Here is an 18385-nt window from a genome sequence, read left to right as displayed (position 1 = left end):
GCCGCTCCCACAGCCATTGCAGAGGTGTAGAGGGTGCACGGGCACCCCCTGCGAAAAGGCGCTGCCGACACTGCTTGCGGGCGGTCGCCGCTCGCCACCGGCACGGCCGGCGGCATCTGCAGGCGGTTCGCGATCCGCTGCCGCCGACAGCGCCCCCGCCGCCTCGTTGTGCCCCCCAGCCCCCAGGGGCACGCGGCATTCAGGCCCACAGCCACGGTTCTCCTGCCTTTTCCATTTCCTTCTCTCTGCCTGACTCCCTCTTCTTGTTCCCCATTTATTTCGAAGTCCAGTTTAGTCAGAGTATAGGATGTACCGGCCTATAATAGTGCCATGTGTCTAAGAAGCCCAGGGGCAGGGGAGCCTCCCCACTTCAGAGGAGCAAGAAAACTACATTTCACTTTAATACTGCTTTTATCTACACAACTTTAATATACAAAAACTATATACCACATCTTCATGTAACTCCTATCATGTTACAAACTTTACAAACAAAACAAATCAGCTGAGAGCAAAAACAATAAAGACATTACTTTGAACTTGAACCTGCTGAACCCCATCAATTCTGAAATGACAGGTTTACAGGAGGACCTGAATGGTCATGTCATATAACCCCCACATTGACCCCCAGAGATAGAGCAGGAGAAAAGAAAAAACATTCAAAAAAGGTTGAAGCTTTTTCACTAGTTTAAAAAGCAAAGCAGTGAAGCAACAGTATGGATGTGACAACATAACGGGTTCCTACATTTGGTGGAGATAAGAAAGAACTTGGAGTTTGGAAAAAGTGTTACTAGAAATACACAAGAGTACCGAACCTCGGCATCACAGACTTGCCTGGAAGATGTTTATTAACATAAGGCTGCTGAATGGGATTCAAACTAACTGTTCTGTAAATCAGGTTGGGCAGAGCTCAACTAGTTCATAGTCTTGTTATAAAACAACCTCTATACGCAGAGAGCAGTTGTGACATTTAGTGAGCAACTCTCCTGTTTCAGACAGGAAACACAATCTTGTGCTACTCCTGCAGCAGCTGAGCAGCAGTCTCCTGAAAATAAGGCCTAAAACCAGACAAGTTCTAACATATGAGCTACACTTCTCCTTTCCCCTAGGAGGATGTTTTTCCATCTCCACTTTCAGTGTGTAGCTCTTGTTGATTAAAAGGCTTAGGTAAAACAGATGGGAGCATAACAGTGATGGAACTGTAGCTGTTTAAATACCTGCAGCTTTCAGTATTGTCAGGGGATCCTAGAGGCTTGGGTAGATGCCTTTTTCACATCTTTTGGGATTTTTGCTGTACAAATCAAAATAAAATAAAATTATAGCTTAGAAAATAGTTCTATTGACATTTGAGATAGAACAGAGTGCAGTAACTCTTCTTTGGTCAAACTGAGCCAGTTGCACTAGCAATTATTTTGTCAGTAAACAAAGCAGATTGCATATGATTTAAAAATACACAGGCACTAAGTATGAGGAGTTAAAAGTGCCTTGTTTAGGCAGTCACTTAAAGTTACTTTTAAAAAAATTGCAGTTTTCATTTAGTTCCATTTCCATCCTTATACTGTTTTATGCCTTAGTCACAATATCTCTTGCAGCTGATATGCCAAACCGCACTGACTTGCAACATTCCACTGCCCTAGCACTTTTTTAAAAGGGGGAAAGTTCATAGATCCCTATTTCACTTCTGCATATCTGCTGACTCTTAGCTGTACAAGAGCCAGGGAGACTGAAGCTCATAGTGAGTTGGTATCGGCAAGAGCAAACACACGTGGCAAGGTCAGGCCTGTAGGGGTATTAAATGAAACAAAAATTACCTGAATATGCAGTGCTGTAATCAGAGCAATATCTTTTCTTCCTTTGAAAAACACGAGAAAAGTCTGAATTGCTGTTTTAATTGCATTCTTTTTTCCTCCTCTTGGTGCCCTGTTTTTCGCTTTGCTACTGTCCATCTTCTTAGTCCATAAACAAATTACTCTTTGTGGAACATAGCTTTCATTCGTAGAACTGATGACTAGTAATGACTGGTGAGATCAGTGCATCAAAACATAATACAGTAATATTCAGGTACTGCTGATGAAATACTGACCAAAACTCAGTAAAAGTGATATCCTTAAGATAAAGGCTATGCCCAATTTCTACTAACCGGGTACAGTTACATGAGACCTTTACCGCGGAGTTGCCCAATTAGCTCTGCAGTAAACATCTCAGCATCTACACGTGTGGCCCTATTAGGCCACAGGAAACTAACAAACTCTGCAGCAAGTTAGTACTGGTAAACACAAGTTTTAATCTGCTGTGGAGTTTTTTCATGCGCAGCAACACACGTGTAGATGCTGATCCAGCTGGCTGCCACACTGGATCACACTCGTGCCCCAGCCAGCCCCTCAGCACGTTGAGCCGGGTCAGAGCAGCCCTAGAGCCCACACATCTCCTGCCAGCCAGGGCTGCTCTGACCTGGTTCAATCTGCTGTGGTTCCAGGCACACATTCAAATGGGGCACCTAGGATCAATAAACTCCCATGCAATAAACTCCCATGTATCTGGGACGTAGCGGAGAGGATCCCAAAGCTTATCTGGCCCTCCGACCACTACACTATGCTCCTTATCCATGTGGCCATGAATGACATGTCTCAGAGCAATCCCAGCCGGGTCATGAGAGACTACAGGGCTCTGGGAGCGGGGCTTAGGGGGTTGGGGGTGCAGGTGTTTTTTTCCTCACTCCTCTTGGTTGTGGGTCATGGACTGAGGAGGGACTGACGGATCAAGGTAGTCAACCAAAGACTGCAGTGCTGGTGTCATCGTGAAGGCTTTGCCTTCCACGATCACAGTCTGCTCTTTAGTGAGAGAGGCGGTGGTCTGCTGGGGAGAGACAACCTCCACCTCACTCCACTGGGGAGGAGGCTCTTCTCAGCCCGATGGCTGGGAAATTGGCTCTGAGGTCGGACCCAGAGAGGTAGTAGTTGATGGAAGTGAATCATTATGGCACTCTGTGACCCGTGGTGTCCCCCAAGGCTCTGTCCTTGGACCAGTTCTCTTTAACATCTTTATCAACGATGTGGACATTGGAGTCAGAAGCATACTGGCCAAATTCACCGATGACGCTAAACTTTGAGGCATAGCGTCCACACCTGAGGACAGGCTAGTGAACCAGGCTGACTTGGGTAAGATTAGAAAGTGGGTGGATATAAAACTGATGACATTCAATACCGAAAAATGCAAGGTACTCCACCTTGGGGGGAAAAAACCTGCAGCACGCTTATAGGCTTGGCAGTGCTATGTTCACTAGCACCATGGCTGAAAGAGACATGGGGGTCATGGTTGATCACAAGATGAACATGAGCCATCAATGCAACATCGCAGCTGGTAAAGCAAACAAAACTCTGGCTTGCATCCATAGATGCTTCTCACGTAAATCTCAGGATGTCATCCTCCTGCTGTACTCAGCCTTGGTGAGGCTGCAGCTGGAGTACTGCATCCAATGCTGGGCTCCACAATTCAAGAAGGAGGTTGAGAAGCTTGAGAGAGTCCAGAGGAGAGCCATGCGCGTAATCAGAGGGCAAGAGAATAGGCCTTATAAAGAGAGGCTGAAAGCCATGGGACTCTCCAGCCTGGAAAAGCATAGGCTCAGGGGTGACCTGGTGGCTGCCTATAAGTACATAAGGGGTGTACATCAGGATTTGGGAGGATGTCTGTTCACCAGAGCGCCCCAAGGGACCAATGATCATAAACAGGAATTGGAATGTGGGATGAAGGAAGTATATCCAAGGATATACTTTTCAGGAGTTTTAAAACACCTTTGATATGATATTATAATATATTCTTTACTGTGGTCATTTAAATTATAAAATCATGTAAAATTTCCTAAATTTAAGGCAATAGTTCAATTATGTGGTTTTCTACAGATTAGTTCTGAGATCTAATGGAGGTTGTAATATCAGAGAGTGGGGTTTCTGGAAAAGTTGTTGCAGCCTTGGAACTCATAGGTATGGCTTCATGGGATATGAAATTAAAATAAAAGGTGAATTTAAAATAAATGTGAGCTATCTGTCCCATAGCCTAGGTATTTTGGTCAATCAACATTGAAAATACTTTTAAATTTTAAAAATAATTTAATATACAACTATAAATGAAGTAAGTATATTTCATATACTCATGTCTGTTTGTATGCATAAAATACACGTACACAGAGCAATGATTTCAGTGTGATTTGAGAAAGTTTGGTGTCTCTTATGTAACTGGTCCTTTTATGTCTACTTAAAATAAGTATTTATTTTGCTCTTTCTTTTTAGTGTTAGCTAATAAATTATGTGTCATCTTCATTTTGGAGGACTTTTTAGTTTTTCTGTTGCTCTTATGTATGCTAAGTATCAGGATCTTAGATTGTACAAACATTCAGAGATTCAGAGATGCTAGGGTTGGAAGGGACCTCAACAGATCATCGAGTCTGACCCCCTGTCTGGGCAGAAAAGAGTGCTGGGGTCAGATGACCCCAGACAGATGCCTATCCAGCCTTCTCTTAAAGACCCATAAGGTAGGGGAGAGCACCACCTCTCTTGGGAGCCCATTCCAAATTTTGAGCACCCTTACTGTGAAGAAGTTTTTCCTGATATCTAGCCTAAATCTGCTCTCTGTCGGTTTGTGAGCATTGTTCCTTGTTACCCCAAGAGGCACCCTGGTGAACAGAGCATCTCCGAACCCTTGCTGTGTCCCCCTAATGAATTTGTAGGCAGCCACAAGATCACCTCTCAGCCTTCTCTTGTGGAGGCTGAAGAGGTCCAGCTCCCTCAGTCTCTCCTCATAGGGCTTGTCTTGTAAGCCCCTAATCATATGAGTGGCCCTCCTCTGGACCCTCTCGAGTCTACCAACATCTTTCTTGAAGTATGGCACCCAAAACTGGATGCAGTATTCCAACTGCGGTCTGACCAATGCCATATAGAGGGGAAGTATTACCTCCTTGGATCTATTTTTCATGCATCTGCTGATGCATGATAAAGTGCGGTTAGCTTTGCTAATGATTTCGTCACACTGACGATTCATGTTCATCTTGGAGTCCACTATGACTCCGAGATCCCTTTTCACTTTTGTGCTGCTGAGAGGGTCACTTCCCAACCAGTAGGTGTGCTGGATATTTTTGAGCCCTAGGAGCAGCACTTTTGTCCTTATTGTACTGCATCCTATAGTGTACTGCCCACTTTTCCAACCTGTCCAGGTCTGCCTGCAATCATTCCCTACCCTCCAGATTGTGCACTTAACCCCACAATTTAGTATTGTCTGCAAACTTGGACAAAAACATTATATTCCTCTGTTTGCATTAAGACTTATACAATTACTTATTAGAGTTTTAACTGCAAATTATTTTTAAGATACCATTGTGTTATGATGTAGCATGGAGTATCTAGCATTTTGTGACCATGTTTTATTTCTTTCCATGGGCTAGGGACAGAAGTTACACATTAACTGATATAATTGGTTGGAAACCAGTTCAAATCTGTAAAACAACAAAAGTTCAGCACACATGAAACAGTTTCAAAATGGCCAAAATTGGTCTAAGATAAACCTGGATTGATGTAGCATCACACTTAACTGATTTAGGTTAAATCAATTTATTGAACTTCTTTCCCAGTTCCCCTCCAGATTCAAGTTAATTCACAGTCCCCCAGCATCCTAGGTTGCTTTGCTCTTTAGGGGGTTTCCTTTGCCTTGCAGCAGGAGTTTGGATTAAAGGTTGAAACTGGCAGCAGTAGTACCACAATGAACCATGAGAGCAGTGGAGGCTTTTGGCAAGTGTGCCCCAAATTAAGTCCCATGCCCTCCCAAGTACCACTCCAATCCCCTTCTTGTACCTGATCTGCTGCTCTATCTCCCTGATCTGCCACATCCCACATACTGTCCCAGACCCTTTGCTGATTTAAGCTAAACCAGACACCCCCAGCATCCCAATATGCTCTCTGGGCTGGGTATGGCTCTCTGATCCACAGCAGGGCTGCCTGCACCCCATCCTGCTCTTCCCCCATTTCCCCTCACCACTGGCTGCTTAAGCAGAGATCCCTTCCTCCTCTCCCCCACAGCATGGACTGTAGCCAGCATGCTAGCTAATGCTATGCAAGGCAAATAGGGTAGTGTCTGCTTAGGGCTTTTTGGAGGTAATTAACAGCTCAGATGGTAATGTCCCTGCATTCCTTCCTTTGCAAAAAGCTGCTTAAGAAGAGCTTGTAATGGGTGAGGCTTTGTTTTCTGATGGGGATTAAATGCTGATAACAGATCTGATAAGTGCTTTGTTATCAAGGGGAAGTGGGGGGGAAACCCTCCTTAATCATAGTGTCCTGCCAGGACCTGGCCACGCCCCCCTCAGCTCCCTGTAAAAGGGAAGGGAGAGCTGCTGTAGCACACCACCCTCCTCCGGCTTCTAGGTGAGCCATTGCAGGCATGTGCCTGCATTTCTGTGATGTCTGTCTGGGTTACAAACTGATCTAGCCTAGAGGCCACCCATGGTAATTGTGGCACAAATGCCATGAATTGGCCACCCCAGCCCTAGAGAATCCCCTACTGGAGGCCATTCTCAACTATATATGGAAAAGGGTAAATACTAGAAACCATATAGACCTAGGAATAAAGTAGTGGTTAGTATCCCTTCCTAGTTATCTGCTGCCTTGAGTAACGACTCAGCCCACATCCCAAGTGCTCCAGACATGGGTATACAAAATGAGTGCCAGAAAAATAAAGGCAGAATGTAACCTTTACATCAATAGTTCCCATAACCTGCAGCCAAACTCAATCCTTCTGTAAGTGGATGCTGTGTTACTGACTTCAGTGGGAATTGCGTGTGTTTGCATCAAGGGCTGAATTTTGGTTCCCCCAGAATACCACTATGGTGTGAACTGTATTCATTTTGTAAAGTTACTGAATACCAAACCACTGCCTCTTGAACCATTTTGCAATATGTAACCATTTTCTGATTCATTTATGTTCAGTTAGCCAACAGAAACATTTATAACATCACTGAATATAGCCTTGCACATTGAATATAGCCCCTTTAATTATGTGGGAGTAAGACTACTGTCTGTGCTTTTAAAATTAAAATCCTTGGTTTTTGTGCCCTACCTTGCAAAGGAAATTCTTTGAGCCAGCTCACCTCAGAACTGTAAAATAAAATTAAAATTGTCTGCCTCTTTAATTAAGAGAGCTCTATCTTTGCTAAGTAATTCAAAACAAAAACATTTTGTTTCACAGCAGTTACCTAAATAAAATGCTCTTTTTAACACCAGTATTGACAATGATCACAGGCCACCTATGATCACATCATAGTAAACAAAATACGTTTAAAAAAATTGTGTTAAATCATTTTGATACTAAGTAGCACTAACTGAAAAAGCACAGGAACAGTATTATTTTCTTGCCCCAAGTGCCAGCCCCTGGAGGAGCAGGTAGAGGCATACTGTTGGGAAATATGCTGCACCTGTCCCATAGATAAACAAAATACTTAAATCAAGGGGTTTGTCAAACTCATGCTTCCACTTGGACCAAGGCTCCCAAAGGGTGCCTGAAGTTAATGAGATCACTGGTTAAAAACTTCATACCAGTAAACAGGCCATGATTTTCAGAGGTACTGAGTACAAAGTCCCTCACTCCCTAAGGATTCAACAGCAGTGCAGATGCTTAGCACCTCTGAATATCACAGCACTTTTACTGAGATATCAATATAGGGTTTTAATTTGCCCAATGCAAGACACCAAGGCTGAAAATTTTGCCCAAATGTCATAGTAAAAATGTGCTGAAACACCCAAAAAGTCCTGTAATTATATTTATCTAAAATCACCTGTGAGCATCTTGAGCTCTTGCTATACTTTCATCTGCTTAAAAAACAATCCCTTTGTTATAATCAGCAACAGCCTGGAACCTCTTGCAGGTGAGTAGTTGTACTCATCAAGAAACATAAGTGCCAGGGCCGAGGGGCTGTGGCCAGCAGCCCGGGCCCGTGGGCCGGGGAAAAGGGTCGGCACGGCGAACTAGAATTAGGCACTGACGCATAGAGGTTGATTAAAGATTATTTTATTTACACCGTAGGTGGTCACGGTGCAGGCAGGAAAACTTTTTTGAGTTGTAGTTGCAAAAAAACCACACACACATGGAGTTTGCTAGGCTCCACCGAAGACACACGAGCGGAGTTTGCTAGGCTCCGCTAAACGAACACGAACAGAGCTCTGGATACCACTCATGGAGTTTGCTAGGCTCCGTGGACCGACCGAAATGAGAGTCCGAAAGGTGACTCTCCACGAGCGCGCAGGGTAGGGTACGTCGAGGGATCATGCGGTGACAGAGAGAGACTCTTGATGGGTGATCAAGCCACCATTCGGTCCGAGATTTACGTAGAAGTCCATGAGGTAATTGTAGACTCCTTGCCAGAATTCTCTCGGATTTTTCCTGGAATTTTCGGAATCGGGGTTCTCAGGATCTTCCTGAGATTCTTGGAGATCTCCGGCTTGGGCGGAAACTGCTCAAGCTTCTTATACGGCTAGCAAGCCAATCGCTAGCCGCCACGTGGGAATAATTTAGAAACAGCCAATAGTGGGGGACAAATTTACATACGGGTGGCGGGAACTCCTTTGCACCGGGGTTTTCTCCATGCAACTGAGAATTGCACCGTGCAAAGAAAGCTCCATGTGGAGGGAAATAATTCTGCAGTGCTGAAGCGCACACAAAATCATACCCTTTGGATCATGACAATAAGGATCATTCACAACTTTTTTTTATAAATTATTTACAATCTCAGCTTTTCTCTTTTTTAAAGAAAGGGGTTTACATCAGCAGTGGTGATTCATTTATCTTCAAGTGAGGACTGTCCTGCTTAGAGTAAGCAGGCAGCTGGAATTCCTACTAAGACTCAGGCCCCATCAGAGCTCTTTTAATTAACAGCTGACTTGATAGAGACCAAGGAAAAGAAGCAACTGAGAGGTGTTTCCACCCTGCCTCAAGTAGTCCTGGAAAACCAGCCTAAACGAGTCAGCATATGTGCCTGATTGGCATATGCCTCCTGAGGCTAGAATGGACACTAGTTCTCATGTAGTAGATGGTTTGTGGAAATATGACATGCAGGGAAGAGTAGGAGGAAGAGAAGTCCAGCCTGTAGAGTTAGAACATCAACTCCGCTTTGGATCTGCTTCCCGTTTTTAGTGATGCATTGCGGATGGGTAGAAGGGGAAAGCAGGAGATGAATAAGAACAAAGAAAGAGTGGTGAACATAGAGCAACAAAGGGAACACAGAAGGAGAAGAGTACTCCAGAAACACAAGAAAATAGAGGGATAATCCCAGAAGGTGGAAAAGAAATGGTGTGAAAAATAATCAGTTTATATAACTTTTGGATGCTGTGATAGCTTATAACACAATGCCTGTGGCAAGATCCCCCCACACATCCACTACAAAGCTTCAGGATATGATTTAGGTTTGGTGGCAGGCTGTTCTCCTTTTAAGACTGGTACAGACAGCACAAGCCTATATTTTGAGGATGCTGGTGTTGCTTAGTCAGGCTGAGCTGTAGCAAACAGGGCCCTAGAAAGGCCTGCTCACCACAGGGTCTGTAGAATAGTTGTGGAAGGGTTGAGCTTGTGTGTAATGTGGACCCCTCCAGTACCTGACTAGTGATTATTGAAGGCAACACACTAAAGAAAACCTCAGCCTTGTTATGTAGGTCCCAATATCTGCAGATGGATCGCTTGACGCAGAGAACTAGAGGAAGATTTAAAAGGCAGCTTTGCTACCTTGAGGTCTCATGCGTGAGAAAGAAGGCAGTTCTCACTGCCAAAGACCTCGGTCCATAAAACAGTGGTGCTCCCCTGACTCTTTTATGCGTGAGAAAGTTGGGTTATTCTGCAACCCCACATCAGGTCCTTGGAAAGCTTTCACCAGAGATGTCTAAGATGGGAACCCTGGTAGCACAGGGCATCCAACAATAGGTTAATACATAGAGTCAGGTAATAATACATGGAATCAGTGAACCCTACAGCAAGGCTCTGCCATGTTACATCCTTGATGACAGGACCCCAACAGAGTTGCTATCTTGGCAAAGGTGGAAACACTACATCATGTCTGACTTGAGGAAGGCGAATGCACGTTGCAAATGACACACTGGTCAGACACTTAGATCAGGCAATCAACAGAGTGTTTCTGGAGACAACTGCTGAGATGGAGGTGAGGTTGTTAGTGACAGGACATCGTTTGTTCCTTATTTTAGTCTGTGGTGTTGCAAGTAGAGCTGGTGCCTGGGGCAAAACCTGCAGGAGTGCTGGGGGTGTGGGGAAGGGTCCAGTTCTGGGAGTAGGGGTAGGGAGGAACACAGCAGTCTTAACTATGCTGGAAACTCCTAAACTGTCCCTGGCTGAGCTGCTGCTGCTGCATCGGCTGCCTCAGCTCTTGCTCTTAAAGGAACAGAGACTAAGAAGATAAAATGATTTTTTTTCCCAGTCTGTTTACTCAGTTTGACAGGACTTTGTATAAACTAAGTTTCATGATTTCCCTTGTAAAAATTCTGCAAATGCTTTAATGAAAGACATAGAAAAACTAAGGTCATTTTAATACTGCATTATCAAGATCTGATCTGAGTCCTGCATATGTTATTGCTTTCACCACTACTGTCACTACACAGATGACAATGTAACAGTGGTGTTGTAAGTCTTTTGGAAGAATGTTAGGTTAGATTTACCCCAAAATAGACAGCCACCGTGGAAGAGTCCTGAGGTGTATGGGTACTCCAGGTTTTCATGTAAATTGTTTCAGTAGGTGAGTCCCTATGAAAGGCACAAAGAGGAGCTAGGTTCAGGATTCGAATTATTGGGGAGCTCAGGGGGCTGAATGCCCCTTGTAAGAAACAAGAGCCCCCTGTAAGATCTGCAAATCATAATTGGGGGAGGGGGCCTCCAATTTTATTAGGACATCATGATGGGCAGCCCAATTTTTTTTTGGAGATCCCTCCCCAGGAGTCAAAGTGTAATTTGAACCCTGGCTGGGTTGCTGTGGCAATCCCCTAGGAGCTTAGTAAAGGAAGTACAAACAGCATTGACAATACAGTATAGTGAGTGCTACAGCAGCTCTGGACCTGCCTTTAGATGGTTTGTGGCTAAATCACACTGCAAAATCTAGCTACCAAATTTAGTGCAACCCTAATGTTGACATTTGTTGCTAGTCAATGTTCACTGATTTTCCTCTTCAGCAGGTCCCTGAGCAATGTGAGAAGTAGGGAGAGGGAGTAGAGACCTATTTCTTGCACCCCCCGCCCCAACCTCAACCATGTTAAAATCATAATTCAATTAAAATCATAAAGCCAGCTTAAAAATCATTGGATTAAAAAAAAAAACCCCAATACATTTTTGGATCTCTGTTTTTTAAAAACCTATAGGCAGGTCACATTGCCAAGCTTTTCTTCCAGTCGCAACGTTCCTGTACTATAGAAATGATGGTACTGTTCTGTGAGGAAAGCAGGGATGCTTTCAGATTTGCTTAACTCCAAGAACTGAGGCCTTAAGAAAAACACCAAGTATTGTGAGGCTCATTTATAAGTCTCATGAGTTAGGAACGCAGCCGTGGCCAGCGGCTGCCTGGCACTTGGGGGAAAGAAGGGGGTGGGAGCAGGGAGAGCCTGTGTGCAAGGTGACCGGGCAGTGTGTTGCTAGGGGAAAGACAGCTGAGCCTAGGCCAGTCCCCTCCTCCCCATCCCGTCCCTTTCTGCTCCACCATTAACCTCCCCCCAGCTGGCCTTATGGTCTGACTCCTGCCCCCACTCCATGGCACCTGCCATGGGCCATTTCCCTCCTGCTCCTCACTGAGCGCTTCACATCAGCCAGGGGAGCGTGGAGGGCAGGAGGGGAGGCACAGTCTCCCTGCTCCCGGTGCCACAGCACTGCAGCTGGCCAGGGGGACCCTGCAGGTGGTCGGGCGTGGAGGCCTGCGACAGCCTGCCAGCCCCTGCGTGCGACCTGCTCGGGCTGAAAATGAACTGGGTTGGGGGCAGTCGGTGAGTGAAACGATGGCACAGGGGCAGTGGGAGGCCGCACCCCCACCACAGCGTGGGGCTGGGTGTGCAGGGGCCTGCCCCATCTCAGGCGGGGCACCGTGTGACAAGACCTATTGCTCCTCCCTGGGGGGAAGGGATGGCTGGCGGCAGAGCAGCCTCCTCAGTTTCCCGTCCCACCGGTCCCCCCTCTGCTTAGGGAGTCTGGGGCTGTCCAGAAGCATCTCCACAGGAGTGGGCAGGATGGCACGTCCCGAAGGGGCTTTGCCCCACAGACATCGCTTCCCTGCCAGGCACTCGGTTGGGCAACGTGGGCTGCATGGGAAGGGGCTGTCTCCCGCCCACCTGGGACTGGGCAGACATAGGGGATGTGAGAAGGCTTATCTCCTCCCTCAGGTCCAGGACGGGGCAGCCTGGGCAGTGTGTCACTGTCAATGAAAATGAAAATGAAAATATTGCTGGTATTATAACTATGGATGCTGCTGGATTTACTATGAATTATTTCTAACCAAATCTGATACCTTCCACATCTTATGATAGTCCAAATGCATGTTTCTGCATGAGGAGAAATCAAAGGGACCCAAGCTCGTCTGAACCAGAGGAAGTTTGATGATAAAGCACCTCCCATTTAAACAAAGCCAAGTTTAGCCAGAGGAAACCTTTAGTTCCTCTGTTTCCGCTAACCAATGTTAAATAAAAACAAAGCAGTAGCCAAAGACAACAGATTACCCAAACCACCCAAAATGGTTGAAAGAAATGTGCTGCTACCCGTTGTTTATCACCTGGGACTATCACTGTGGTTTCCTGTTTACAACCCCATTGCTTCCCCTTCTTTAGTAACTGCCAGTCGACATGGAAAGTGTCTCTACGCTGTCTTCTTCATCTGGAAAAGATTTCAATTTTTGATCTGGTTCTGAAAAGACAGAATTTAATTATTTATGTAACTTAAATTCCTCACTGTCATTATCCCATCAGGAATTAATAATGTTAATTAAAAATCTCATTCATTATCATATGACTTCATACTTTTTGTGTCTTTTCCCAAAATGATGGGCAAACTCATCTTATAAAAAAAAAGTTTTATAAAAAACCTGAATTTAGCTATTGGAAGGCATAATTCTGAACTCATAGTTTATTTGATTTACATATAATTTTATTCTATTTATTAGTTTTATTATAGCAGCATATAATAATCCCATTTGAGATTGTGATTTTATTATATTAAACAGAAAACACTTTGTGTTCTGAAGAGTTTACAATTTAAGTAGACAAGGCAGACAAAGGGGAGAAGTTAAGTATTGTTATCCTCATTTTTACAAATCAAGAAGTAAGGCATAGAAAAATTAAGGGATTTTCCCAAAGGCACCCAGGAAAACTACGGAAGCAGCAAAAAATTGGACCCAGATACTGAGTACCAGTCCAAGGTCTTTGCCACAAGATTCTCTCTCTTCTTGAACCAAAAGTGAAATCCAAAAGTTGTTTAACATACTTACTACTTAGATGTACATTTCAGGGGAGGATCATGCACAGCTGCTGGGCTGTAAAGAAACAGGAAAATCATCACCCACAAGCTGGTAACATTTTTATACTCAATATTTAAATTTAAAAAATCCCCTTCATTTATTTATTTTTTAATTACTATACCACCTAATTTCCACTAGAAATTTAAAATTCAAAGGATTTCACCAAGCTTTTGAAACTAGGCTTGCTAAATACAATTTTAGAATCATCCTAAACACACGTGCAGAGTCGTACTAAAGTAACCCCATAAAGATTTTTTGACAGCTTCTTTTTGAAGGGAAGTTTTAGCTTGCAATAACTATTGGCATAAATGCTTGTGAATACTGTCCTTATACTTGTATAAATACAAGACATCTTAGAGCAGATATCTAGGCCCCCCTGCTTGGTGGCCAGAAGTGCACTTCTCTGCATCTGGCCACCGGGGGGTATAATGATCCAAAAAGGTTGAAAACCCCTGTGTTAAAGAACAGGGGCAATGCTCCATTGTTTTTCTTTGTTAGTTTTGCTTTTTTAATACTGTTCACCATGGCACGAAAGGCAGAATAGAAAAGTGCAGAATGAACTCATATATTCATAGATGTTAGGGTCGGAAGGGACCTCAATAGATCATCGAGTCTGACCCCCTGCATAAGCAGGAAAGAGTGCTGGGTCTAGATGACCCCAGCTAGATACTGATCTAACCTCCTCTTGAAGACCCCCAGGGTAGGGGAGAGCACCACCTCCCTTGGAAGCCCGTTCCAGACCTTGGCCACTCGAACTGTGAAGAAGTTCTTCCTAATGTCCAATCTAAATCTGCTCTCTGCTACCTTGTGGCCATTATTTCTTGTAACCCCCGGGGGTGCCTTGGTGAATAAAACCTCACCAATTCCCTTCTGTGCCCCCGTGATGAACTTAGAGGCAGCCACAAGGTCGCCTCTCAACCTTCTCTTGCGGAGGCTGAAAAGGTCCAGTTTCTCTAGTCTCTCCTCGTAGGGCTTGGTCTTCAGGCCCTTAACCATATGAGTGGCCCTTCTCTGGACCCTCTCCAGGTTATCCGCATCCTTCTTGAAGTGTGGCACCCAGAATTGCACGCAGTACTCCAACTGCGGTCTGACCAGTGCCCGATAGAGGGGAAGTATCACCTCCTTGGACCTATTCGTCATGCATCTGCTGATGCACGATAAAGTGCCATTGGCTTTTCTGATGGCTTCGTCACACTGCCGACTCATGTTCATCTTGGAGTCTGCTAGGACTGTAAAGATTCCTTGTATTATTTTAAGGACTTTAAAATAGATAGTTAAGTTATATACTTGGTTAATTGCTTAAGAGTCTTAATTTGGGGATACACAATGTTTTTAATAGTAGTGATTTAAAGATAATGGGGCAGAAGCCCAGCTGGTAGAAATCAGCATAGTTCAAATTGTCTGCAGTAGAGTTTTACTGGCTTTTATGAGCTAATGGCCTTGCCAAATGTCTTAGCTTGAAATATGATGGCTTACACATGTAACTCTCAGTAGTATTAGTAGGTATTAGAGTCCTATATTCTTATACCTCAACATTAAGCTACAGCTTACAAATAAATATGAAATCCTTTCATGCAGATTTAATGTTACTTGCCATCTTTCAGGAGCAGAATCATACTTAAGCAGGAGAGAAGAAAGCAAAAGGCAAGTAGTTTTTTTTAGCTCTGCATACTGTATATTACACAATTACAAAATAGTTTAATGTTGATTTCACATTCAAGGAAGTCTGGACTGTAACATGGTATATCTTTACATACTTTCAGTGTGACTTTTAAGGCAAAATCTTTTTTTCTGGGAAATCCTCATGCTGAATCATGCATTATGTTTTTATTTTAGATTTCTCTGCAGACATGCAATGCAATAATATTAGTTACTGTCCAATTATGAACATTTTCCCACAATGCAGGTATTCGTGCATAATGACTTGAAAATTCATAATGCACAAATATGTGGTCAGTTTAACTAATAGCTAATTATGGACTTGTAGCATTTTTTCTCTAGACCTATGCATAAAATGTTTGGCTTGTTTAAATGTTTTATGCTGTCATTCAAACTAGTACATCAGCTTCTTTGTATTTACCTGATTTGAAAAAATATTGCTTGGATTAAACATACTCTGACATATTCAAATGAAACTGGACAAAAAGAGAAAAAGCAGTGAGGGAGGTGGGACATAAGTGTAATAAGAACAGACAATCTCCTTAGTAGCCAGGACCAACAGGAGAGTGAAGCCATCAAGTCTGCACCTTTCCTAGACCCAAAATATGGCACTGCTTCTCAAGGCATATAGGGGAAGCACAATAGGCTTGCAAAATGGAGCCATGCCCAAGAACAAAGACTGTCTTCCCATTGGAGAGTGGGAGCAGACACTGTCCCCATACTTTTGCATTTTCTAGAACACACCATAGGTCAGTGGTGCCTCATTATTAGGGTCTAACTGGCTAATCCCCAGTAATAATGATAAGAACTTTGTAGTAGGCTTTAGTGGAGTGGAGGTGACAGAACCAAGCTGGGGGTCTGCTGCAAGGCAAGCTACCTCCTGTCCTAGCTCCTACCTCTCGGCTCTCCCTTGAGCTTCTTAACTAAGTGTCCTGAAGATCAGTGGTCTCAAGTTGCAACAAGGTTGGACATTAGGAAAAACTCTCTCACTAGGAACATTGGAACAGGTTACCTAGAGAGGTTGTGGAATTTCCATCCTTGGAGATTCTTAAGACCTGGCTAGACAAAGCCCTGGCTGGGATGATCTAATTGGGGCTGGTCCTGCTTTGAGCAGGAGGTTGGATTAGATGACCTCCTGAGGTCCCTTCCCACCCTAATTTTCTATGATTCTATGAATATGCATGAAGTAACAGCTGTAAACTATGCACAGGGTCTATTTTGAGGTGGTAGGCTGAAGGATTATTTGACATCTGAATAAGCTGCCAAGGGACAGGATGGTGGGTTTTTTGTTGATTTTTGTTTTCTTTTTTTGAGGATAGGGGGTTCAGAGTCTTCTTGTATTATGAGGGGATAAACCACAGAGTAGGAGATTTGAAGACGTAGAAGAAAGAGAGAATGAAAGTGGGAGGCAAGGAAAGTAGGGTACAGAAAAACTAAGGGATATGAAAGGATTAGGAGAGGAGAGCAATGAGAACTGTGTTAAATTGCGCAAGGGTTGAATTTACCTATTTGTCTTCCTAATTGGAAATAAGTTTATCTGTGTGTCACAGGCTAGGTTCTAAATCAGGTCAAGTACAAAATTACATTTCAGTTCAAAGGTTTTTATGGAATGGCACAGCCTGGAGCCTTCATTGTCCTTCTTGGAGCTAAAACTAAACAAGTTGTTATTGGTTTTATTTACTCATTCATTATTGTTTGTTGTACTTGATATCTGTGATCTCAGGAAGATTTATTTAGCTGAGTGATCATCTGCAAAATTCAAGGCTTGTTCCCTTCATTGCTATTAATGAAATTCAAGAGTTAAACTGAATACGCAACCCAGAGAAATTACAAGTGTTGATCAGATTTGCTTTTGACCCTTGGCATATGAAGACATCTCAAAGGTCCCAGTCATGGGGTTTTCTTTTTTGTCATAGGACAATATTTTCTGTGCCAAGAAAGACAGTCTAGGGGAACAATAAGCTCTGTGTGCCCACATATAGATGGTCACATCTTTATAATCTTGTTGATTTGTTTACCAGTTTCTAAGGTTCATAAAAAAATCTTAGCTCTTACAATTATTGACAATATGTAGTTTTCCTTCAAGGAATTTGGCACTGTTTTATGCAAAAGAGATTTTAAATTTTTAACGTGGCATTTGAGAAAGTGAAGGGATCAATTTTTCCACAAAAATAACCATGATTATTTTTGTTTCAAAGACAACAGTCAGTAATATTTATATAAGATGCAATATTTTTTTAAAGTAATAAATGTGACCTTTAAAAATATTTTTACAATCCCTACAGCTATATCCATAGTGTGTAGGCATTTTGTATGTGATTTTATTGACAGTAAATGGAATTGTGCTGCTAAGCTGTTTATGCAGTTGTATAGAAGTGTGCCACAGATACTGGTAAGGGGATCTGGAGTTTATTTAAAGCAGCTAATTTTTCTTTTGAAAAGTATAGGAATTCTTCGAAAAGAAAAAACTTAGATCAAAGATGAAGCTACTGGGAGTGTCCTCATCCCCTAGAAGTTCAACAGTCAGTTTAGATCTTCTCAATCTGTATGTTGTTAACCAGATAGCAAGCAAGAAAGATAATACTGGTAAGTTTAATATAGTAATAGTCAGGTTTTACAATTGAGAGCCATATACTGTAACCTCGGACTGCTACTGTAAGATTATTAACTGGTTATGTCAAGAATTGCATCTACCTTTAGGTAAACATAATAACTAAAAGTGAAAACAATATCTTCACAGAAAAACAGGACAGAAGAGGAACCAAATCATCTTGGCTAGCACCATAAATTCACCTTCAAAATCATGCAGACCATATGCACTCATTTCATTTTGCATCTTTTATTTCCCTTATGCCCTTTTTCCAAGTACTCCTTTCAAATTTTATTTCTAGTGTCATAGAGTTGTTGGTTGTAGCCATGTTGGTCTAAGGACATAGGCAGACAAGGTTCTTCAGGTAAATGTGATATCTTTTATTAAACCAACTAAATAGTTGGAAAAATTGTTCTTTGCAAGCTTTTGGGTACAAGCACCCTTCTTCAGACACAGGGAGAGTGTGTCGTTTCTTTGTGTTCTCTCCTGGGTAGAAACACAAAGAACACAAAAAAATCCCACCCAAAAAACTCCCCTGTGTCTGAAAAGGGTGTTTGTACCCAAAAGCTTGCAAAGAACATTTTTTCCAACTATTTCGTTGATCTACTAAAAGATAT

General features: G+C 43.1%; 1 protein-coding gene across 1 annotated transcript in view; it reads left to right on the top strand.

Annotated features, from left to right (window-relative positions):
* The first annotated feature begins 11976 nt into the window (after window positions 1–11976).
* Window positions 11977–18385, top strand: part of REDIC1 (regulator of DNA class I crossover intermediates 1) — a 28861-nt gene continuing 22452 nt past the window's right edge. The window contains exons 1-3 of the mRNA XM_059725562.1: window positions 11977–11999; window positions 15124–15163; window positions 17626–17764. Coding sequence (XP_059581545.1) covers window positions 11977–11999; window positions 15124–15163; window positions 17626–17764 — 202 coding nt within the window. The remainder of the gene's footprint in view (window positions 12000–15123; window positions 15164–17625; window positions 17765–18385) is intronic.

This window comes from Alligator mississippiensis, chromosome 4 (assembly GCF_030867095.1).
Source record: "Alligator mississippiensis isolate rAllMis1 chromosome 4, rAllMis1, whole genome shotgun sequence".
Classification (NCBI taxonomy): Eukaryota; Metazoa; Chordata; order Crocodylia; family Alligatoridae; genus Alligator; species Alligator mississippiensis.
The sequence above is the reverse complement of the archived record's forward strand: the minus strand, read 5'-3'. Positions and strand labels throughout refer to the sequence as shown.